The 23,764-nt window shown below is 39.6% G+C and overlaps 2 protein-coding genes across 6 annotated transcripts in view; one reads left to right on the forward strand and one right to left on the reverse strand.

Annotated features, from left to right (window-relative positions):
- Positions 1-16,986, forward strand: part of SDCBP (syndecan binding protein) — a 36,579-nt gene extending 19,593 nt beyond the window's left edge. Inside the window, exons 3-9 of one of the 2 annotated variants that reach the window (XM_035011205.1) lie at positions 3,827-3,905; positions 5,029-5,138; positions 10,937-11,098; positions 13,312-13,487; positions 14,245-14,416; positions 15,170-15,261; positions 16,282-16,986. In XM_035011205.1, the coding sequence (XP_034867096.1) occupies positions 3,827-3,905; positions 5,029-5,138; positions 10,937-11,098; positions 13,312-13,487; positions 14,245-14,416; positions 15,170-15,261; positions 16,282-16,336 (846 nt within the window). In that variant the 3' untranslated portion in view covers positions 16,337-16,986. The remainder of the gene's footprint in view (positions 1-3,826; positions 3,906-5,028; positions 5,139-10,936; positions 11,099-13,311; positions 13,488-14,244; positions 14,417-15,169; positions 15,262-16,281) is intronic. The other variant, XM_035011206.1, reaches the window with a different exon arrangement.
- A 1,115-nt stretch (positions 16,987-18,101) lies between these two features.
- The window catches only part of NSMAF (neutral sphingomyelinase activation associated factor), a 55,725-nt gene continuing 50,062 nt past the window's right edge, over positions 18,102-23,764 (reverse strand). For all 4 annotated transcript variants that reach the window (XM_035011204.1, XM_035011202.1, XM_035011203.1 and 1 more), the window contains 7 exons: positions 23,204-23,271; positions 22,657-22,780; positions 21,842-21,925; positions 20,577-20,727; positions 20,067-20,169; positions 19,815-19,924; positions 18,102-18,800 (listed from right to left, as the gene is read on the reverse strand). In XM_035011204.1, coding sequence (XP_034867095.1) covers positions 18,706-18,800; positions 19,815-19,924; positions 20,067-20,169; positions 20,577-20,727; positions 21,842-21,925; positions 22,657-22,780; positions 23,204-23,271 — 735 coding nt within the window. In that variant the 3' untranslated portion in view covers positions 18,102-18,705. The remainder of the gene's footprint in view (positions 18,801-19,814; positions 19,925-20,066; positions 20,170-20,576; positions 20,728-21,841; positions 21,926-22,656; positions 22,781-23,203; positions 23,272-23,764) is intronic.

Here is a 23,764-nt window from a genome sequence, read left to right on the forward strand (position 1 = left end):
TAAGATTTTATTTATTTATTTGAGAGAGAGAGAATGAGAGAGAGAGAACACATGAGAGGGGAGAGGGTCAGAGGGAGAAGCAGACTCCCCGCCGAGCAGGGAGCCCGATGCGGGACTCGATCCCGGGACTCCAGGATCCTGACCTGAGCCAAAGGCAGTCGCTTAACCGACTGAGCCACCCAGGCGCCCAGCATACTTTGTTTTTAAAAAGCGTTTATCTGGGGGCGCCTGGGTGGCTCAGTGGTTAAGCGTCTGCCTTCGGCTCAGGTCATGATCCCAGGGTCCTGGGATCGAGCCCCACATGGGGCTCCCTGCTCCGTGGGGAGCCTGCTTCTCCCTCTCCCACTCACCCTGCTTGTGTTCCCTCTCTCGCTGTGTCTCTCTCTGTCAAATAAATAAATAAAAAATCTTTAAAAAGGAAAGCGTTTATCTGAAATCCGTAGCCTTCAAGAATAACAGGCCATTAATATGACATCAGAGCAGTAAATGATAAGGATTTGCAGACGGATGTGAAAGAATGACTAATCTCTTTTCATTTTTTTTTTGTTAGTTTTTATAGAATTGGACTGTTAAGCATCTGCCTTCAGCTCAGGTCATGATCTCAGGATCCTGGGATCAAGCCCCACATCAGGCTCCCTGTTGCGCAGGGAGTCTGCTTCTCGCTCTCCCTCTGCCCCTCCCCCCACTCATGCGCGCTCTCTCTCTCTCTCTCAAGTAAATAAAATCTTTAAAAAAAAAGCATTGAACTCTAACCATAGTTGACTTTGAGCAGAGGTTTTTGGTTTTGAAACAGAAAAACGAAAGTTGATATTGACATGTTTGATTGGAAAATAGGTCTACAAACACATCACATTGACCTCTTTAAGGAGAAGCAAATTATATGGGTATTTCCATTAGAAGACCTTTTATGTTCTGAGCAGAAAGTTAGCTGCCTAGACATGTAACCATGAGTAAGGAGGGGGAAACATGAGTTTTTATTCTTTCTGTATTTGAAAATATTCCTGCCTTAGCCACTATAGTCTCGGCTGGTTTTTCTTCTTGTTGTTTCCTTTTCTCTGATAGAGAGGTACTTAGGTTTATTTTTGTTCTTGAGATGTCCCTGCATAGGTAGCATTTATTTTCTAATCTTCTGACCTTGTTACACCACAGTAAAGCTAAATTAATTTGCAGCAGTGAACTGGCAGTTCATATTTTGTAAACTATTTTACAAAAGCCATTAGGCTGTTGGATTTTAGCATCATAAAATCCCTGAATCCCTGTCCATTATGAATCCTTAACAGGAGTCTGTTGTTATACCTATATAAAATAAGCTTTTAAGAAATAGTGATGTAACAGAGACCCAGTGCTTACACTCCTAAGACAGTGAGCATGGCTCCACACTTACGCTCTAGCAGTAACTGAGGTGCTCCTTGGGGGACCTCATTCCCCCCCCCTTTTTTTTAATAGTTTGAGATTTCACATAAGTCTGAAATAATATGCCTCATTTAATGACATACAGTCTTTAAGCCCTTGATGTACCATCTTTCTTCTCTTTTATTTTTATTACAGATTATATAATAAATATATAACTATTAGAGAGCTCTCTATATATAATGTATTCCTTGGATAAGAATAAAAGCAATGAGTAAAAGAATAGAAAATAATAACCAATGTAAAAAGGAACAATTTAAAAAAAGTTAATATATTTTATTATTATTTTTTATTTTAGAGAGGAGAGTGACCAGGGGAGAGGGAGAGGGAGAGAAAATCTTGAGCAGACTATACACTGAGCACAGAGCCCAACTCGGGGCTCCGTCTCATGACCCTGAGGTCATACACAACCTGAGATGAAACCAAGTCAGGCCCTTACCTGACTGCATCACCCAGGTGCCCCAGTACATTCTATTTTTTAAAGCAGTTTTAGGTTCACAGCAAAATTGAATGGAAGGTACAAATTCCATCTTAATTGCCCTTCCCCGAACACATACACATAGCACATCTTCCCCCATTATTAATATTCTCACCTGAGTGGTACATTTGTTACAACTGATTAACATACAGTGACTTGTTATCACCACTCAAAGTCCATAGTTTACATTAGGGTTCACACTTGGTGTTGTTTTGACAAATGTGTAATGACATATAGGCACCGTTGTAGTATTGTATAGAATCTATAATCATATAGAAGTCTATATTATAGAACACTGCCCTAAAAATTTTTGTCTGTTCTTCCCTCCTTCCCCACTCATCTCTGGCAACTGCTGATCTTTTTACTGTCTCTGTAGTTTGCCTTTTCCAAAATGTCATACAGTTGGAATCCTACTGTATCCAGGCTTTTCAGATTGGTTTCTTTCACTTAATAATATGCATTGAAGTTTCCTCCATGTCTTTTCATGGCTTGGAAGTTCATTTCCTTTGAGTGAACAGTGTTTTTTTTTTTCCCTTAGAGATTATCCAAGAGGTAATCCACTGGCTCCTAGCTCCTTTTAGCTGATAGCTGGTGAAAGAACTTTGAAAATTCAATGTACTTGAGTTTGTGGACTGTTATTTAAAATTACAGAGATTTTCATTGCATTTTATTTTAATTTAGAATGTGACAAATTGTAAAACAATAAATACTAAAGTACAAGCGTATCAGAACATTTACAATCCAAATGAGTGAAGTAGGCTCCAGTGCATTTCGAGGCTATACTTATTTAAATTAAGCATCCATCACTCCAGGCATCTTTGGGATTACTCTTGTCATTCATTTCAGGGCTAGGTTAAGGTATAGGTATAAACTTCATTATGTAATCCACATATTTCAAATTAAGTAAAAAGTGATATTAGAGATTGGCCATACAACCAATCTTGTCTCTAAATGATACATGGCTATATTAGAAAGTCAGATCTATCTGTATAGGAAAAAGGATTCCGTCTTGGAATACTTAATGTGACATGGGCTATGAAGGCAGCCTGAGAAGATTCCTGGCATACTTGAGCATGAGTAGCATTTTGATAAATAGGTACATTGCAAAACGATTTTGACAAGTTTGTTTAAAAGTTACAAATTACATTATTTTAATCATTCTTTTATGGCAGTGATATTTTGTAGTTTTTTTTGTATTTAGTATAGTGTTATCCCCTTCTTATAGTTGCTAAAATGAAGATTATTTCAGTAGGATATGCTAGAATGGCAAAATATTAGCAACTTAGTATTTAAATTTTTACGGTTTTTTTGATATGTGACTTGTATGAATATGGTTGAGCTTTTTCCTTATGCAAATAAAATATTATTAGGGTAGTTAGTAAAAAAAAAGAATGAAAATGTAAAATGTGTAGCCATGCATTTTATAATGCATTTTGAAAATACTAATAAATTTGCAACAGCACTATGAAAATATTGGCCATATGGGAGTCAAATTTTATATCCATAGTGTTAAAATACTTAGAATATGAAATGTATTTTAGATTTGGAGATTTTCTTTGAAAAACATGTTAAAGTGTTTAAAATTAAACTTCAAATAAAAAAAAAAGATTTTATTTATTTTAGAGAAAGAGCGAGTGCAAGCAGTGGGGGGAAGAAGCAGAGGGAGCGGGAAAAAGAGAACCTCAAGCAGACTCTGCCCTGAGCCTGGAGCAGATGCAGGGCTTGATCTCAGACCCTGAGATATGACCTGAGCTGAAATCAGGAGTCAGATGCTCAACCAGCTGAGCCACCCAGGCGCCCCCAAATTAAACTTTATTGAAAAAGACTTCAATGTTTTAGTTCCTTTTTGGAAGTACTAAATTTAACTTGTAAATTACATAAGAATTTTAAGTAAGTGTATATATAGCATTGTTAGAATTTTCTTCTTTTCTTTTTCAGGCTCAAACTGCCTTTTCTGCAAACCCGGCCAACCCAGCAATTTTGTCTGAAGCTTCTGCTCCCATCTCTCAAGATGGAAGTAGGTTTATACTTTGGGTTCATTCTTCTTGAACTGAAATATGTTTAAGTCTTCTTTTACTGAAATAGGGAATCCAAGATTTTTTTAATCTGCAGCATAAAATATGTGGTTAAAGTTCTAGTCATAGTAAGAAAAAAATGTTTACTTCAAAAAAAATAACCCTTTAATAAAGTGAACTATGAATATGAAGACAGGTTTTATAACTTAATCAAAATTAAGTGAATTAAGTTAAATCTCAACCCTCATAAATCCCTAACTTATGACTGATTGATTTATGAAGAAATGTGTATGTGAACTGTGCCCCATGCTGCTGCTCTTGAACTTCTGAACTGTCCTCCATCTTTGTGGGGTGAGGGTGGGGTTTGAAATTTCCAACCACCTCCTTTTGGGGGAGCTTCCCAAATTTTGAAATCTTTATTAGGTCTCCATATACTTCTCTTTGGTTCCTTTTTCTTCTAAGTTTATAGGGATTTAGGATATGACTTAAGATAAAGAGTATTAAGTAGGTTTTTGTAGCCAGACATAACTATTGGTAACATTCTTTTAGAAAATTCATTTTAAATCACAAATCATGTAAAAAAGAACATTTGGAAATAGTACCTAACTCTGCTACTAAGTTAAGTACTGTTAATATTTAAATATATTGTTTCTAAGATTTCATTGGAATGTGGTTTAACTTTTTTTTTAAATGGTAAGATACTAAATACACTTTTATAAGCTTTGATTTTTTTTTTTTATTGTAGTTCAGAAGAATCATTTCATAGCGGTGTTTATTAAATGAGTTGTAAAGTAGCTGGCTTGACAATAAACATTTTAGTCAGTTCTGAGGTGGAGAGTCAATGGTATGCTTATGAAATTCCTAATCAAATAGGTTTATTTTAAGAAAAAAGAAAGGCAAGATAATTTATTTGGAAAAATTATTTCTAGACTATTTAAACTTTTTCTATATTTCCCATTTCTAATTATCATAGAGATAAGGAGACGATTTTCCAAATTGCTAATTTAGATTTATTCTAGATTTTATAAAATACACATAATTTTTTCAACACAAGTAGAAGCCCATAACAACAACAGTTTTCATTTTAAATATTCTAATTTTTTTTAATTCATTCATTCATGTTAGATCTCTATCCTAAATTGTATCCGGAGCTCTCCCAGTACATGGGCCTGAGTTTAAATGAAGAAGAAATCCGTGCAAATATGGCCTTGGTCCCTGGAGCATCAGTTCAGGGGGTACGTATATTGTACTTAATTTTGAATTGTATAAAATCATATTTTAGATGTAGACAAAAGCTCTCCTCTTTGTGGCCAGCTCACAGATTTATAACTTTAGCGTTGACCTCTCTTCTCTAATTTTAGACTGCCTTCTGGATATCACTTCTTAAATGATCTACTTTCTTTTAGCCTTTTACCACTTTTCTAATTTATTAGGAGTTAAAGATCCAGATGCCTCTGACTAGTCCATTCTCCTTAGTCTTCTGTATTTAGTCATTACTAAGACCTAGTGATTCTGTCCTCCCCAGGTTTCTTGTATTCACTTTATCCATTCCAGTCCTACTGTGACCCTTTTCAGGGTTTCTACTTCTAACCTAGATTATCACAGTCATATCTTAAATTTTCTCTAGTAACTTCTTATATCAAACAGTACTAAGTTGCTGCTAGGTTAATCTTTCTGAAGTATAGGTCTGTCATATCTTTTTTTTTTTGGTCATAATCTTTTAACATTCTGAAGTCTAAAGCTCCCTATCAAAGACCCCGAATTCTAGGCTTTCAAATATAATGTATCTCGTAGCCTCTTATTAAGGTCCTTGTTGTAAGGCCATAGTACTTTATAGTACTTACAATTATGGTTAAATTATGAAGGACAGGGTCGATAGCTATCTTGTTGCCATAACCCCAGTGCTTAATACAGTACCTGGCATTTATTTATCAAATATTTATTGAAAACTTGCTTATATTAGGGCCCATTTGGTAGACTGGAATGTCAACAGAAATAAGGAATTAGAAAGGTTGAAGAATTGAAAAAAACAGGCATGGAACAGAGATGTAATTGCAGAAAGTCGCTGCTCCTTCTAGGACTGGAATGACACAGGGAAGAGTTGGAGTTTTCAGAACCTAGAAGCTTGGGGGAAGGACCCCTTGGAACTGGGCTTCAACACACCCTGGAGGAGCAGACACTGCTGTCAGTACTAATACCTCTGAGAGGTTGCAAGCGAGGCTGGTTCTGGGAGGGTGGCAGTAAAAGCTGGAGAATGGAATCAACTGCTTCCACCAGGGTTAAGGGTGAGGCCTAGGCAGAGCTGATAGGAGCTGGAAACAAAGAGGAAGGAATAAGGCATTTGTCCTCCTGCAGCCTTCCAGCCTCCTGTGGTGGATGCTAACCAGAAATCTGCTGACAAAGGAATATGTAATTTGCACAGTTCAAGCTCCATCATTGCCACGTATAGTCTAGGTGGGTTTGGAGCTGACAAACAGTAGCTTAATACCCATTACTGCCTACTCCTTTGACTACTCTTGTATATCCACACAGTTTTTAACTTCGAATGACAGCAATAACTGCATAGTTTCCCTTTAAAAGGTGCAGTCCTTGGTAAAATTGAGGTTCAGCCCACTTTCTGTTAAGGGGGACCGTATGGTAAGCATTTTAAGATTTGCTGGCCACACATGGTTTCTGTCGCATATTATTCTTGTTTGTTTGTTTGCTAACAACCTTTTAGAAATACAAAAGTAATTTTTAATCCAGGGGTGTACAAAACCAAGCAAATTACCTCTGATAGAATGAAGTACTCCTACCCTTACCCCAAGATGGGGCAGTGCCAGTTATCATAGCCATCTCTGGGCAGCGGCCTGTGGTATCAGTTACTGTGCAATATTAATTACCCCTTAGTATTCACATTCTCAGCTGAATATTTTTGATGTAAAGACAAAAGTATAAAGTCCACTGCTATAAAAAATTCATGTTGGGGCGCCTGGGTGGCTTAGTCGGTTAAGCGTCTGCCTTTGGCTCAGGTCAATATCCCAGGGTCCTGGGATGGAGCTCCGCATCGGGCTCTGCTCAGCAGTAAGCCTGCTTCCCCCTCTCCCACTCCCCCTGCTTGTGTTCCCTCTCACTCTGTCTCTTTCTGTCAAATACATAAATAAAATCTTAAAAAAAAAATTCATGTATTTAAGGTATGGAGGAACAAAAAGATTGTTATATTTACAGAAAATTTACAGGTGAATCAAAGAAGGTAGTTATGGCTACTGTGATTCTTATTTTGGTGACTGATCATGAAGCTGTAGTTAGTATTATGACTCCCTTTGTCTGCTACACATTCTATACCCTGTTTGCCCTTGAGTTGGTCTTTTCTTAATACCTACTGGGGTGACCTAAACCATTTTGAAGTGTCAGAATCTCCTTCTTAAGAATCTTGCTTTTTCTTTCATTTTTATTTTGTTGCTGGAGATTTCTATTAACTGTTTCCATCTAGTGACTTTTTCACTTCGCATACTGTATTTTTCTTTAGATGTTCCATCTGGCTTTAAGTCCTTGAGCATACTGAGCAAATTTATAGTAGCTATTTTAAAATCCCAGTTTGCTAATTTTCTGATCTATTATTTCTGAATTTCTATTAACTGATTTTTCTCCTGATTATGGATTACATTTTCCTGCTTGTTCACATCCCACCTATTTTTTTTTTTTTTTAAATCAGAACAGGACATTGTGAATTTTACATTTTTAGGTGCTGGATTATGTCTGTCTTCTTTAAAAAGTGTCAGCCCTTGTTCTGGCAGGCAATTAAGTTACATATGGATCAGCTTGGTTCTTCCAAGGCTTGATTTTACACGTTATTAGGGTAAGTCTGAAGCAGCCTTTATTGTAGGGTTGTTGTCGTAGCCCCCATTACTCGAGATGTATGTCCCCTCGGGTTCTCTGCTGAAGGCCCTGGGTGAGCACACCACTTTTGCTGGTAGGACCTTGGATGTCTCCCAACCCTGTGTGATTTGCAGGAAGGCTCAGCTTACAGCTTCCTGCATGTACTTTGCCTGGCCTCTGGAGCTTTACCTCACAGATACTGAGTTTAGTATTTAGCAAACGGTTCAAGGAGACCTGTATATAGATTTCTGGAGCTTTTTCTCTGTGTAGGTCCCTCCTCTTTGGGCCCCAGCCCTGAAAATTCTTGCTGTTTTACTGGCTGCTTCAGCCTTCCTGATTTTTGTCTCCTTAACCATTTATATGAGCACAGTGCTTTGCTTGGTATTTGTACTTCTGCGTAGTAGATAGTAGTCTGGGTAGAAAGCCAGGCGACGAAGGGGCTCACCTTACGTTTCTTTTCTGTCGGGGATTGCTGCCCTACATTGCCTAATTTCCAATGTTCAAAAATTGTTGCCTCCTATTTTTCCTAATTTTAGTTATTTATGGCAGGAGGGTAAGCCTGGCTCCATTTGACTACAAGCAGAAGTCTGTTTTTTGTTTGTTTGTTTTATTAATTTTACTGTTGGACATGGAGGACCTAAAAGGCACCTCAGAGGACCTCTTGGATTCCAAACATACTCTAGACGCCATTATCTAGCAGCAACCCAATTTCTTCTCGGTAACTAGAATTAATCACACTAGCCACTTCTGTAGTCTCTTCTTGCTTTTGTTTCAGCGGCATATGAAGTACGAAACTGCAGTCAGGTGGTGATCTGATTCAGGGGAACATTGTTGTGTTCCCCAGTGAAGGCATTCCTCCTTCCTAAATAAGACCTTCACACTGTTGAGCTCAAGATGTGGGGACAGCATGCAAAAGTTCTGTGTGTGTTTAGATATAACAGTGAGAGGAACCATTCCCATGGCCACACCTTGGTTTCCAGACCTTTTATTTGGGCCTTGGAAGAAACTGCATCATGTATTTGGTTGCTCATTCAAAGCATATATTGTATCCTTTAAGGTAGAACCCTTTTCAGTGTGTTGTCTCCCACTGGCACCTTAAATGAGTAGAGATGAGAATCAGTAGCTTAAGAACCCACACATTCCAGGCACTGTGCCAGGTGCGGTAGATACAGTAGTGAACCACAGCAATGCCCCCTTCCCCATGACACAGACTAGTGAAGCTCACATTGTAGACAGATAAACTAGTGCTTATGACATGAGCCAAATGGAAGAAGAGTACGTGAATAAAGTGCTAGGGCTGTATTTTGATAGAGTGAGCATATATGTTCTGAGAGGTTGACATATGAGTAGAGAACTGAGTGAAATGAGGGTAAGGCATGTGACTATCCAGTGGGAGAACAGTCCATACAGTATAGACAGAACCTGAAGGCTTTCAGGCAGAAATGAACTTAGTGGACTTGAGAGACAAGACTTGCGTGATGAGCAGAGGAAGCAAGGCAGGACAGAGCAGCAGATGGCTTTGGATGGAGGGGTGGTGGGGACCAGGTGCTCTGGGGCCTTGTAAACCATGGTCTAAGGGCTTGGGATCAGAGTTGTGGGAGTGGTCTAATGGGATTTCTTCCCCGCCCCCCCCCCCTTTTTTTAAGATTTCTGTGCTTGCTCTGTGGAGAATCAGGAAGATGATCTAGAAGGTTATTATAGTAGCCCTCGTCAGAAATGGTTGCTTACTTACAATGGGGGAAGGGGACAGTAGTCAGTGTGGTGTTGATTATAATAAGAACACCTAGTAAGTCAAGTACTTAAAAATATTGCTGGAAAAAATATTTTCCAAAAGTAAAACTCACTCCAAAGAGCCCTCAACCCTTTATTCTGTATTCCAGCTAAACTAAATGATTTTTTTTGCTTAAGTTTTTTCTGTTTTATCCCATTACCTGATTTTCCTCTGTCTCTTATAGCTGTAATCATTTCTCTTTAGAACCTTTGTAATCTCACAAGTAATATTTTCTGACAAGTAATATTTTCTGGCATTGTGTTCTGATTTCTAGTGTAATTGTGTATGTACATTACTCTTGTTAGACTGTCAGCTTTAGAATATGCTATCATAATTACTGTGAATTCTGAACAAAAAAGTGGCCATCTGTGGTGATTCTGTAGTTGAGATTCCTCTTTCCCTATTATTGCTGCTCTGAGTTCTTAGCAGCATCACAGTTCTTAGGTAGGTCAGAGGGTGTTTTTTTGACAGATTCCAAAGAAGAAGCCTTTGATTAGCTTTTCCCTCACTATCTTTGGTTGAGAAAAGGGTTCACTTAAAATAAGAAACCAGTTTTGGTCAAGAGAACTTGAGAAAATGAAAAACTGGAAACATGGTACCTGCCATGCTTCCCTCGTGTAGCCGTTCTTGGTCAGTCTGGTTTGTGCATACAATTCGTTAATGCATAAATGTTCATTATAGAGAATGAGAAATAATATTATCCTGTCTTGTGTGTGTGCCAGCTCTTATGTAAACACGCAGTTTTAATTCTCACAGTAGCACTGTGAGGTAAGAAGGTGCCCCCTCTTATAGAAATGCTGAAAGGGGGGCGCCTGGGTGGCTCAGTTGGTTAAGCGACTGCCTTCGGCTCAGGTCATGATCCTGGAGTCCCGGGATCGAGTCCCGCATCGGGCTCCCTGCTCCGCGGGGAGCCTGCTTCTCCCTCTGACCCTCCCCCCTCTCATGTGCATTCTCTCTCAGTCTCTCTCTCTCAAATAAATAAAATCTTTAAAAAAAAAAAAAAAAAAGAAATGCTGAAAGGGTAAGTAGATGGCTAATAAAGATAGATCACATATAAAAAAACCCTCTGGAAAATGTTTCGTGAGTTTCAGAAGTATGATATGACCTTTAAGCTTGAGGATAATACATTTGAGTGGAGACAAGCCACAATATACATGAAGCAAATACCAGTGAATTCAGAAGGTAAGTCATTAAATCTATTGGAGGTGATAAATTTCCTTAAGAATTGGTAAATGAAAACTAAGGTCCTTTTGCGTAAATCAAACTTTATCTGAAGGAAACAGTACGCAAATTACTTTTTGGGAACCCACAACTGAGTATATTCAAGTTAATTATCATTATAGTTTTTTTTTTTTTCATGGAGAATGTTTCTAAGTATTGACACATTGTGTGTGTTTTTATTAGCAGTTGGTAACAAGACCTTCCAGTATGAACTATATGGTGGCTCCTGTAACTGGTAATGATGTTGGAATTCGTAGAGCAGAAATTAAGCAAGGGATTCGTGAAGTCATTTTGTGTAAGGATCAAGATGGAAAAATTGGGCTCAGGCTTAAGTCAATAGATAATGTAAGTATTTTTAATTCTATTTCAGTTTGTCCAAATAGCTTGAGATATTAAGTGATCACTATTAGAATAATTTACAGTGGGAATGTTTTAATTAATTATAATATTGCATTTATAATCAAAATCATTTTAAATCTGCTAACTTAAATTTTTCCACTTGGAGATGCCTTATTCTGAAGAGGCAGAGTTGGTACTTCATTACCTTAAATGAATTTTTTTTTCTTTGAGTCTTCTTTCTGGTATAAAGTTCACTGGTCTTCACATATTATAACATAGTTTATACAAATAAAATTATGGCATTCAAATAGGGCTTCATATGTGATGTTAAGAGACTGACCACTGAGAATCGGTGGCCTTTATGGTGTGTATTTTTAAATTAAATAATGATCATTTAACTTGTGAAGTGGGTTTGCAGGTTTATTATTTCCATCCTTCATTTTGAATTTAGTAGGTCATTTTTTGAATAAAAGTGATTTTCTAATTAGGGTAGCCATTCCTTTACCTTTATAATTACTTTCCCTCTTACCGCACCTTACTGAGGAAATTAAACAGGGTTACTCTCTGAGGAGGTATTTAGGATTGTTAAGGACATGCTGAGTCTTTATCCCGATACGTGGTTTTAGGCATTACTTCTTGGACTCCTTATTAGTCTTAAGTCTTGTTAGTTCAGTGTGTCCAACTTTTTCACAAAGAAAATGATGAGTGTCCCACACTATGGTAAATGGCTAGGTCTGATCTTGGCAGGAAGCCCCAACCCTGCCTGCCTACCCAGAGGGCTGAGGGCATCAATGACTGTACGCACATAACTTACTCAGGACACATCAGCATGCTTCTTCCGGAAGCCCTGACTTTACTGCTCTCCCTTGCTTTTGAATAGTACGTGCTGCCCATCTGCCAGGATTTCTTCTCTGCTCCTTCCTCTCTTAAAAGACAAGACACTCTTCATAGGCCCCTATCTCCAATGCAGTTATCCCTGCGTGGATTTCTCCATTTGGCCAAAACTCATCGCTCTGACCATTTTACAGGGTGCCATCTAGTTTCCAGTATGGCCCTAAAGTAAACTGTAAGACACAGGACAGAAGTTATGTCTGACCCAGCCTAAGAGGATAGAAAGGGTCCAACTTTGTAGATGCTTTCATATTTTATCAACTTTTTTCTTTTTTTTTTTTTAAGATTTCATTTTATTTATTCATGAGAGACAGAGAGAGAAGCAGAGGGAGAAGCAGGCTCCCAAGGAGCAGGGAGCCCGATGGTGGGACTCGATCCCAGGACCCCGGGACCATGACCTGAGCCGAAGGCAGACGCCCAACCATCTGAGCCACCCAGGCACCCTATCAACTTTTCTTTTATACTTGTTTGTTTACATTTTCTCCAACATCTGAGTTTGGGAGTTTATAGAAATAAAAATATCCATGTGGGGGCGCCTGGGTGGCTCAGTTGGTTAAGCGACTGCCTTCGGCTCAGGTCATGATCCTGGAGTCCCGGGATCCAGTCCCGCATCCGGCTCCCTGCTCGGCAGGGAGTCTGCTTCTCCCTCTGACCCTCCTCCCTCTCATGCTCTCTGTATCTCATTCTCTCTGTCTCAAATAAATAAATAAAATCTTTAAAAAAAAAAAAAAATCCATGTGGGTTTAGTTCTTTATCTGAACTTGAGTTTTCTGTATTTCATAGTGGACTCCTTCTAAGAACTGGAGTGGTATTAAATGTACCCACCTTTTTATTAGGATGTTAAATAAACCCTTATCTTATTTATCTGTAATTTAGCAGATGGGTTAAGGAGTCCTTCAGCTGTAAGGAGAGTTATGACCTTATACTAAACCATCATTTTTTAAACTAAAATCATGAAATTTCTAACAGTTGACTCGCTTTCCCTGTTAACAAAAACCATGTGCCAGTACCTATTTTGTATTCTACCACACTCATAGGAGCTTACATTTATTATGGAAACCCTACTTTATTTTCCTTAGACTTTTTATCCAAGATGAAGGGGATGATTGAGGTTGGTCAGGTGGGTGGTGGGTCATGATTTGAGGTAGAAATTACTAGTGAGATCTCATTGCCCTGATAAAATTTTCAGTTTACTTTTTGGGAGTAACGACACATATATTCATTTTTTACTAGGGTAGATTCCTAACCTGAACAGTTGGTTCCTAATTTTCTAGCATTTTTAAATCATAACAGTGGTAAATGACCAAAGTTATTTTATTATTCTCTAGGGTATATTTGTTCAGCTGGTCCAGGCAAATTCTCCAGCCTCATTGGTTGGTCTGAGATTTGGGGACCAAGTACTCCAGATCAATGGGGAAAACTGTGCAGGCTGGAGCTCTGATAAAGCACACAAGGTGCTCAAACAGGCTTTTGGAGAGAAGATTACTATGACTGTTCGTGACAGGTAAGTTGACTATACAGTTCAAATGGAAATTTAAGGCTAGTTTTCCATTTTCCTGGGCTTTTAAGAGTCTGTGGATAAAATACTGTGTTGCAGAAGATTATCACGTTATTGATCAGCCTTATACTCTGGCAGTTTTGTGTGTTGCAGATTCTTCTTACATAGTTTTCTTTTTAATAGCATTCTGGTTTTGTATGCATCTTATTTCAAAGCTTATGAAATTCATCCTCTAAGATGTTACTTTCCTGTCTCTCTAGATCATAAAAAAGTGAATGTTGGAAAAGTAAGCAGTATGGCATCTCTGGCCTCACTTCCCAATATGCTGCTTAGACATCCAGTGTAGGATGGACACAGTGCCAGGGTCCCTGCAGAACTCCCAAGTGGAGTAGGAGTTCTAAAAATGTGGCCTTTTTGGGTGGTTATGACTCTATAGTTGTCAGGTGGGAAGATAGAATATTTATTCTGTCAGTTTATAACCTAAACATTTAGGCACATGAAATAAGGGCCTATATTTTTTCTTGCCCCTTAACAAGTGTTATGGGTGGACCTGTATCACATTGTTACAGTTAGCTTTTGGATTTTTATTCTTCTCAGTTAAACTTAGTTTTATCTAACCTTGTTTCCAGTTTTCTCACATGTGGTAGGTATTTTTAGTAAACATTTTGTAGATGAACACCAAATTTATATCTAAGGAAATTGAAAGAGTAACTTGGACCAATAGGAAGAATGAAAATTTTAATTTAATCCATTATGCTTACAGGCCCTTTGAAAGGACAGTTACCATGCATAAGGATAGTACTGGACATGTTGGCTTTATCTTTAAAAATGGAAAGATAACATCCATAGTGAAAGATAGTTCTGCAGCCAGAAATGGTCTTCTCACAGAACATAACATCTGCGAAGTCAATGGGCAGAATATCATTGGGCTGAAGGTAAGGAATAGAACTTGTGTCTTGTGCTGCAGTTTTATTTGAGCAAATGTCTTTTCCATTTGTCTGGTTTGGTGGTATTTTCACGTTGACCTCCAAAATAAATAGAAACTCAGTGGGGAGATGGGTGATGTGGGATCTGGGGCTCTGGCTGTGCTCTCAGGCCAAAGGAATTACTTGGGCTATTTGGAATTAACATTCCTATAGCAAAGGGCTTGACTCTATGATCTCAGCAGTCCCTTGAACTACAATTCTGTGGAAACATGGGCATTGGAGATTTTGATGACATTCTGAATGAATGATTGCTCAGCTTTTTCAACCTAGGAATGGTAGGAAATGAGTAATAGTTTCTGTTTATATTAGTACCTTGTTTTTTTCCTCTGCAGATTCCTAAATATGGCTATTTTAAGGTACAAAAGGTTTCATTAAGACCTGTTCATTTCATAAACTTTGTTAAGAATGCACTGTTAACTGAGGGTAGTATTGCATGTGAGGAAAATTATGTCATCTTAAACAATGAGCAGATGATTTTTTGGCTAAAATATTTACTCAGCAATTTTGTTTCCATCTATAAAATTGTGATTCTATAGAATTAAACTTGGTAAGAGAAACTGGAAAAAATTACAAATATCAAGAGGTCAGATTTTAGAGGTCTTAGCAAAACCTAAGAGGATATACATATTTACCAAGAATAACATAGTTTCATATTTACGAAATGAAGCCTTAATATTAATTTTCATCACCTGTTTTCAACAGGATTCTCAAATTGCAGACATACTGTCAACATCTGAGACTGTAGTTACTATTACAATCATGCCTGCTTTTATCTTTGAACATATTATTAAACGGTAAGTAGTCAATACTTCAACTTGATGCTTACAGTCCTCTGAGTTAAAGTACAGTGCTTATATTAAGTCCCAAATCTTTGGTTCTTTTACCTAAGGGATGGCATGGTATTTATCTAGAAATCTGAAGTTGCTTATTTAGAGGAATTGGTAGGTAAGGACGGTCCCTCACAACTTCCCAAGTACTGAATCAAATTCACCATACACTTCCGAAATGTTGACATTTTCTAGTTGGAAAGAGGTGTATGAGCAGAAGTGGGCAGGCTTTCATTTCAGCTTTCAGTAAAATTGACTGCAGTTGCACTCTGCCTACAAGCTCCTCTGCTTCTAAGAAATCTATTCTGATGGTTCATGATGGAGAATTCTTGCCTATGGGATGTTAGGAGTAATGGGTTTTGTTCTAAGAGCATCTGAGGAGGCAGGTAGAGGCGTGTAGGGGTGAGGGGTGTGGTGCTAGGATGGGCCTCAGGAAATGAGGATGGGACAGCTGAGTAGGGGGAGCAAGTGTTTTCACCTTCCCTAGAACTTTTAAAATCCTGGCTTCTATCATAGCTGTTTTTGCCAAGCCAACTTAGATCCTTCTTTCAGAATCTTATCTTGCCTGTGGAAATAAGATTTAAAAGATTAAAAACATAATACCTTAATAAAATTTTTCAGTTTCTGGGTAGGAAAAAAAGGGAACTGGTATAGTCAAGACTACTTGTTCTCGAGTTCTCTTAAACCAGTGATAGGTTCCCCCTTCCCATTTTCCTTGTTTTTAGTCACCAGCTTTAATATACAAGGACTTGTATCTCTAGCCAAGATACAGATGGCGTTTCACACTGGGTATATTTGCAAATAACTAGATTCCCAAGACTCCTGAACTCATTAAAAAAAAAAAAAAAAAAAGACCTTCCCTCTCCCCACAGTCCCACTTGATGCTAACAAGTGCTAAGTTTGAATGGGCATTTTCTTGGATTAGCATAGCCCTTTTTGAAAAAAGAAACCCAAACCGCACAATTTAATAAAGTGACTCTCTCGTAGGATGGCACCAAGCATTATGAAAAGCCTGATGGATCACACCATTCCTGAGGTTTAAAAGTCATGGCACAATGGAAACTTCACCAAACTTCTCCAGTTTACTTCCTGGGCAACTTAACTTTATATTATGCACATGAAGCTTTCTAGGAGCCAGAGAGCATATGCTGCATGAAGACCTTTCTATCTTACATTATGGCTGGGAATCTTACTGTTTTGATTGGATATCTTGTTCCCACTTCAAGATCATTGTAGCCTTATCCTGGTTTTACAGATGTGAAACTTTGGACAGATTTACTGATTTTCATAGAGTAGTTTCTCTACTAGAAACCCGATGCTTTTACAAGCCATTATGATTAGAATGACTGACACAGGCTTAGCTCTGTGTTAGAACCAGTCACCTTTATCTTACATCAAGTAGTGCTGTTCATATTACTTTAGTTCTATGGTATAATTGCGTTTTTAATGTGTTACCATAGTACATGTAGAATGACTGCTTTTGATGGTTTTTTAGTTCTGTGTGTGTGTGTGCGTGCACGTGTTTATAAAACACCAATTAAGTACACTGGTTTCATTCCATGTAAGCATTATACAGTGTATGTAGGTTGCGAGAGATTGTGTTGATCATCATTTAATTGTAACTACCTTTACTTAATATGCTTCAACTGTCGCCTTAACTGTTAAGCATCTAGAATAAAAGCCAAAATATAACTATTGCTGCCTTTCTAGAACCCAAACTGCAGTTCTATGTTAAACTGAAATGTACACTAGCCCAGGACAATTTAATGGTACATACTGAGCTATAGCATAGCTGCTTAGTTGCATTTGAGACTTTCTAGTCAATTGTGTAATGGAAATTTCTTTCTTCTAAAAGTTACCGGTATTACTTTCTGAGAAATGAATCACTATATATTAAATGTAAAAATTCTTATACTAAATAGGATAAACTTTTGATTCCCTTTATTCATTTGTAGATTAAGTGGAATAATACCTAATTTTGTCATTTACTCTTAACATTCTATAATCTAGCTACTTTGGGATGGTCTTAGGATGTTTCCCAGGTCATTTGTTCATTTCCTGACCCCTCCCTGCAAACAAAATGGCAGTGACACTTTATCCTCATATTTTTTTTCTGGTTTATGCCTATTCCATCTTAATTAAATATGTATAAATAAAGTGGACTTTTAGTCTGTTGCATCATTTGGAAACTGTGCCTTTCACCAAACTTGCGCGTGACTTAGAGCAGGCGAGTGAAGTTCACAACCTTGGGCCTGCGGCAGTTGTCTCCCAGAGCAGCAGGCATCGAGAGGCCCTGAGAAAAGCCCTCTGTGCCGAGAGTAGGCGTGTCAGGAAGAGTGTTTCCACCTGTGAACCGCAGATGGCCCGCCTGCCCTGCACACTTCAGGCTGAGCAACAGGAACTCACAGAGGCCACAGATGCTCCCTGCAACACCTGAGACCAAGTCATGTTTAATGACACTTAAAACTGACTTTGAAAACTGTTAGCCTGGGTTGTTTTTCCCCCATGTCATACAGCCTACAAGATAAACGCCCCCCTACAGTCTTTAAAAACACTGTCATAATATAAAAGGAAGTCAGTAGTGTGGCTTTACAGCTTACCTTGTTGAAATTTGGAAAAGCAAACCGAACGTTTCCCAGTTTACCTACCTTGTTACCTAGATTTGGGTCTGAGGATGGTTCCAAAAATGTAAGAATGAATGAGATTCACATCACTAAGTATGGTTGTCTAGAAGGATCAATCGTTGAAGTTCTTAAAAGGTACTAGTCTTGGTAATCATTTAAATAAGAAAATGAAAACTGCTTTCATTACAGAAAAATATTTTTAATGTAGAAAAGATGAGCATTTAATAGCTATAATGAAATAAACTGTTCCTATACACAGTAAACTTACAAGAATTGCTAATCTTTCCCCAGGTTCTTAGAATCTGAGGACCGTAGGTTATACAAAGTAACCACTCCAAGAAAACACATACCCCAAACCCAATGGGCAGCATTTCTGTAGGTTAGGAAGACAAAATAGAGTGACTCAGAAGTAGTAGAGAATAGTGCACGTTTTCTTGGAAAATTCAAAATTGTTCAGTGTTTTCTGAAAGCTTTCCCATCTCAGTTTAGTATCTCTTACCTACTTTGCCACCCAAACCTGCCTTCTGACCATCAGCATACTGGGATGACCATCTGCCTTACAAATGTAATGTTTTCTCCCTAACACTGCCATATCTTTGTCTGCTTTAGAGGACGGCAACTAATGGCTTTCAGTGAAGTCGCCATGATTTAGGAAGTTTAAAACCACAAATGTCTTGTGGTAAAACTTCTAATTATTATCATTGCACATTCACCAGTTCATTTAAAAGTCTGGTTTAAAAATACATTAAATAGAGTTCAGTTTAACATTCAAGAGAGGAAAAGGCACTTAATACTGCAGTTTCCAGAACATAATTTGTCTGTCTTCCCCTCCTGTGATGATACTGCTACACTGTTCATTCATCCATATACATGTTACAGCACCTAAGAGAAAGAGACCTTGTGGTTAGGTGGTAAGTTGACCAGGGGCCCCCCAAAAGGTACTCTCAAGTACTATGTTGTCTTCTCTCATCCTGTAATTGGTGTATAAATGAAAGATTTAACTGCTTGGTACAAGGAACTTGTGAGGAATAAAACCACTTAAATGTAAAGCTAATAACTAGGGATGCAAACAGCTATTCCTACATGTAGCTAGTGGTCAGGACACGGATGAGAGGAGAAGGTAGGGAACTGGTGGAAGTTAGCTAATTCCATTTCTACTGGAAGGAGTCAAATGTTACTTAAAGCCAGTAAGTTGAGGATGACCTAAACAGATCACTTTCTAATGTTAAGAAATAACCACATAACTTAGTGACGGAGGGAAGGGAATGAAGGGGACAGTTACTGGTCACAGTGGAAAACAGATACTTATAACCATAGATACTAGAAGAATTAAAAACCATAAATCTTCCAGATGATCAGGAGGCAACCATGCAAATAAATGTAAGCAAATACAATGAATCTTCACAATATACTAAGTGGAAAAAAAAAAAAAACAAATGGGCAGAATAGTTAATATGCCTACAACCTACCCTCCCAATCATAAGAGGGCACACCTCCAGGACAGAGGAAGGAGTCCTTCAGGGAGGAGAACAGCAGGGGTGGGGTGGGGTCGGTGGTGGGAGGAAGGTCATTTTCACTGTAATTCATTATTTTTGTGTTGTTTTTGGGTTTCTTTAAAAACTATGCGCATGTATTTTTAAAACAACAATTCCAGCTTTCACTATGGTTTTTAATTCTCCACATGGAAGTTAATGTGCAAACTTCCTTTTTGGAGTCCAATGTCTGTTAACATCAATCTCAGTCCCGAAGGACCCAAGGTGCTGGAGGGGAACACTGACAGTGTGGAGGGAAATGGTAGGTTTTCTGCCTGGGAAGAGTATGTTTCCTGATGGGAAAAGCAGGTTTGAGTTCAGCATTTTAGGAAGAAAGGTGAAGTCAACTGCATTAACTGCTTACCTGTGTGGCCCTGTATTCTCTCACTGATTTTTCCTCCGAGCAGGTCCCAAACGAGCAGCTCACCAGACTGACTTCCAGATAAAACAGAATTTCCATCCCAGATAAAGCATCTGCAAGCATGATTTAGAAATAATCATCTGATCAGTCCTCATGAAGGAGGGGCTGTGTTACCCTGGCCAAAGGAAGCCCAAACGACAGGATCCTGAACTTGCTGGTGCCTGTCTTTCCCCACTAGTAACTCAAAAAATATACCTCTGGGGCTCGTCTGAAGTCATAGAAGAGATGAGCATTCCTGTCTGCACATCTATGACGTTTAGACAGCCATCTTCCCCCGTGCTGAGGACGTGACGACTGTCTGTAACGAGGTGAAACGGCTTCAGAAGTCGGTTGTAGGTTATTCTGACATTTTATCTCTGGCTTAACGTTCACTTTCATGCTCCTCAGGCTACTTGTACTGAACCGAAGACTCTCCTCTCCTTGCAATGCTTCTAAGACACTGGGCCGGTGGCCCTTTGGTGTGAGCTCATTTGCGTCTTACAACTTAATTTCTCTGGTGAGCAGACGAATTAAGAACAGTGTCCACTACAGCTTTTCTGTGGGTGCAAATGGCACGAGGATGCCATACTGTGCCATGAGGCAGCCTCAGATACAGGCAACACTTCTATTGGCAGACTGTTCTCCTTTTTACATTCTCCTTGTTTATTTTAAAGTAATAATTCCGATTCCCCCAGTTATCATCTGTATTAAAAAGGATCACACTACCTGGGCTAAAAGCAGTATCACATACGGTCCCTGAATGGCATGGGATCTGGTGCAATACGGTGGCTGTAGCGAGGTCCCAAATATTCACTGTGCCTTCTTTGGTGCCTGAAACCAACAGTGTACTTGCAGCATTTAAACTAATCGTATCTACCTAAGGAAGAAAACACAAAGTATTCCCTTCAGAATTACGGTCATTAGCGGTTTCCCTAGGCTGACTGCGCTGTCGGGGCCCGATAAAGGTTGAACTCGGCAGCACGGTGGCTCATGCAGATGTGTTCCAGCATCGCCTACTGAATTACATAAAAATGAAATTCTTCATATGCTAGTGAATGAAATGAAATACACTGGTAGGGTAAATGTAATGCTGGATTCTTTTTAAGATTTATTAATGTTTAGAGAGCGTGTGCGAGAGTGAGTAGGGGGAGGGGCAGAGGGAGAGAATTTTCAAGCAGACTCCCCGCTGAGCGTGGAGCTGGGCATGGGGCTCGATCCCACAACCCATGAGATCACGACCTGAGCCAGGAGTCGGAGCCTTAACTGACTGAGCCATCCAGGCGCCCCATTTGCTGTTTTAAAACAGCCTAAAATTGGCAAGGTTCCGAATGATGCCTCTTACGAGTTCTAAATCGTACCACGGTGCCAAACGGTCTGAAGCACTGCTGAGCCGTGATTACCGGAGGGCGCTGGGAGAAGCCGGGGACCTCTCAAGGTTGTGTTTGCATGCCCCCAGGGAGTCACAGACTGCGTAAGTATTTCTCAACCTCAGCTCGTCTGTCGACTGGGCGCATCAGGCACCAGTTGGCCCCCTCGGAGAAAAGGCAGTCCTGTCGGCTCTAGTGGGACATGTGGCGGGGGACCCAGTGGGGCCGGCACGGGCGAAAACAAGGTGCCGCTCGTGTGTGCCTGCGCGGGCCACCCAGACTGTCGGAGGGCGGCACGCTGGACAGACGGCCCCTTCTCTCGTGTGTGCCCCGAAGAGTTTGAGGGTGTCCAAATAGTGTCCCGCTCGGAAACTGGTATTTGGGAAATCTGATGGGACGGTAGGTAATTCTCAGGGAAATGGCAAGTTGGAGGGGAAAAAACAACAACAAAGCAGACCTGGAAACCCCAAGAGTCGAGTCAAAGAAAAGAACGGAGAGCACATGCTCTCCTCCGGTAAGCAAAATAACATGAAACAAAAAAATAACCACACAGGTAAAACCACCCGCCGCCACCCCCCCCGGACTCAGGCTCAGCTCTGGAGCAGTGCTGTCGCCGGTACTCACGCTGACGTCGTGCTCCAGCTCAGCCAGCATGTCAAACCGCTGTCTTCTGGTGCATGTCATTTCCGCAGCAACACCCGACCACACCTGCGGTGCAATATATTGCAGAAGGCATTTGCAAACACTTAGAACGAAAGCATTTCTCACACATTCTCTTTTCATGATTCCCCACTTTAACTTGACATCTTCTGCTAGTTCCAACTGTGTGAGATAAAGAGGGGCTGCTACTGTATACAGCTGGCTCTTGAACCATGCGGGGGGAGGGGAGGAAGGGCCCCGACCCCCAACTCCATGCAGTTGACAATCTGCGTATAACTTGGACTTCCCCAAAGCTTCAGTGCTAATAGCCTACTGTTGACCGGAAGTCTTACAAGTAACACAAACAGCTGACTAACGTATTTTGTGTTACATGTACTATATTCCGTAGTCTTGACAATAAAGTAAGCCAGAGAGAAGAAAATGTTACGAAAATCATAAATTCACAGTACTGTATTTATCGGCAACACTCCATGTCTAAGTGGACCTGCGCAGTGCAGACCTGTGTTGTTCAAGGGTCACCAGTATTTCTCTGTAACTCTGTCTCGTGAATTCCACATCATTCCAGCCCCCAGGTGAGCGCACAGTACAAAAATGGGGAAAACTTCCTATTGAGAAGTACGCATGTTGAAAAACCACAGACGACAGAGCTCAGTATCTTTACAAATCACGACACGCTTTGTGAAAAAGAGTGCAATGACTGAGCACATTAACAACAGGTGTAGAACGGTTTATAATACTTGCAGTATCCAAACACGTGAGCTTAGAAATTCGCTACAAACCTTCACCGTGGAGTCCCACGATGCGGAATACAGTCGGTTGTCATGCCAACAGATCTTACTGACGGCGTCGTCGTGTCCCATTAACGTGTCCTGGCGTCTTGCAAATGCTATAGAGTAAAAATAGCTAACAGAAAAGAGAATGAGAACCATTAAAAAGCATCCCAGCCTAATTTTGAGATTCTTAAACACATATTCAAGGAATATTACGTTGTTTAATTCTGTACTAAGACTTAACTAGAATTACAAAGTACTTATTCTCATGTTATTAAACCAAAATCCTCAATATCTGAATTTGAAACTAGAAATCTCCAGCTCTGGCTCATTTGTGTTTTTACCCCAGGTTAAAACAGTGAGGAAAACAGAGTCCACTGGGAGAAATTATTAGATTCAAATAATCACAGTCAAAGCCACCCTTATCTAAGATCTGGTCCTTTCTGAAAACAACGCAGTGTCCCGCCAACAGAAGACCTGTCCTTTCCTGCCTTCTGCCCACAAAGACAGCTAGGCTGCGTGAGGAATTACACCAGGAGCATGCTCAGATACATACACATTATTATCCCACGAAGAACTTATGACAGTGGCATCTCCTGGCAAAAGTAAACAAGATGACAAAGCCTGAAATACAAATGGTTTGACATTAATTATTTACAATAATTAGTAAATCCCTCACACAGTAAAACTACCTTGTAAAGCTCCCCCCCAAATTAATGCTCAAATTCCATTTATTTTGGCCTTCCTCGTATTTGGGAAGTTTTCTTTTTTTTCAACTGGCTAGTTCCAGATGCTTAGTTTCTTCCTAAATGTAAGAAAGCAAGCCAAAGCGTGTCCAGGGCACATGGATCAAGCCTGAGGATTTCTGGATGGTCCTCACGGCCCTGGGCTGGAGGAACTCCTCACACAGGTAAATCATGAGGGGAGGGTGGGCTGAGCCTCTCTGGATTACGGACTTCCTCAAGTAGGGAGAACTTCCAAAATTCTTTAGGGACTTCCAAAACCTTTCAGATGGTTTACATGAACAACAAAATGTGTTTTTTCAGAAGAATTGGTTTTCTAGTATTCGGGGTCCGATCCACTCAGAAATGCACACATTATTTAAAAAACACAGACA

Source organism: Mirounga leonina, unplaced genomic scaffold, assembly GCF_011800145.1.
Source record: "Mirounga leonina isolate KUSES-001 unplaced genomic scaffold, KU_Mleo_1.0 Mir_165, whole genome shotgun sequence".
Classification (NCBI taxonomy): domain Eukaryota; kingdom Metazoa; phylum Chordata; class Mammalia; order Carnivora; family Phocidae; genus Mirounga; species Mirounga leonina.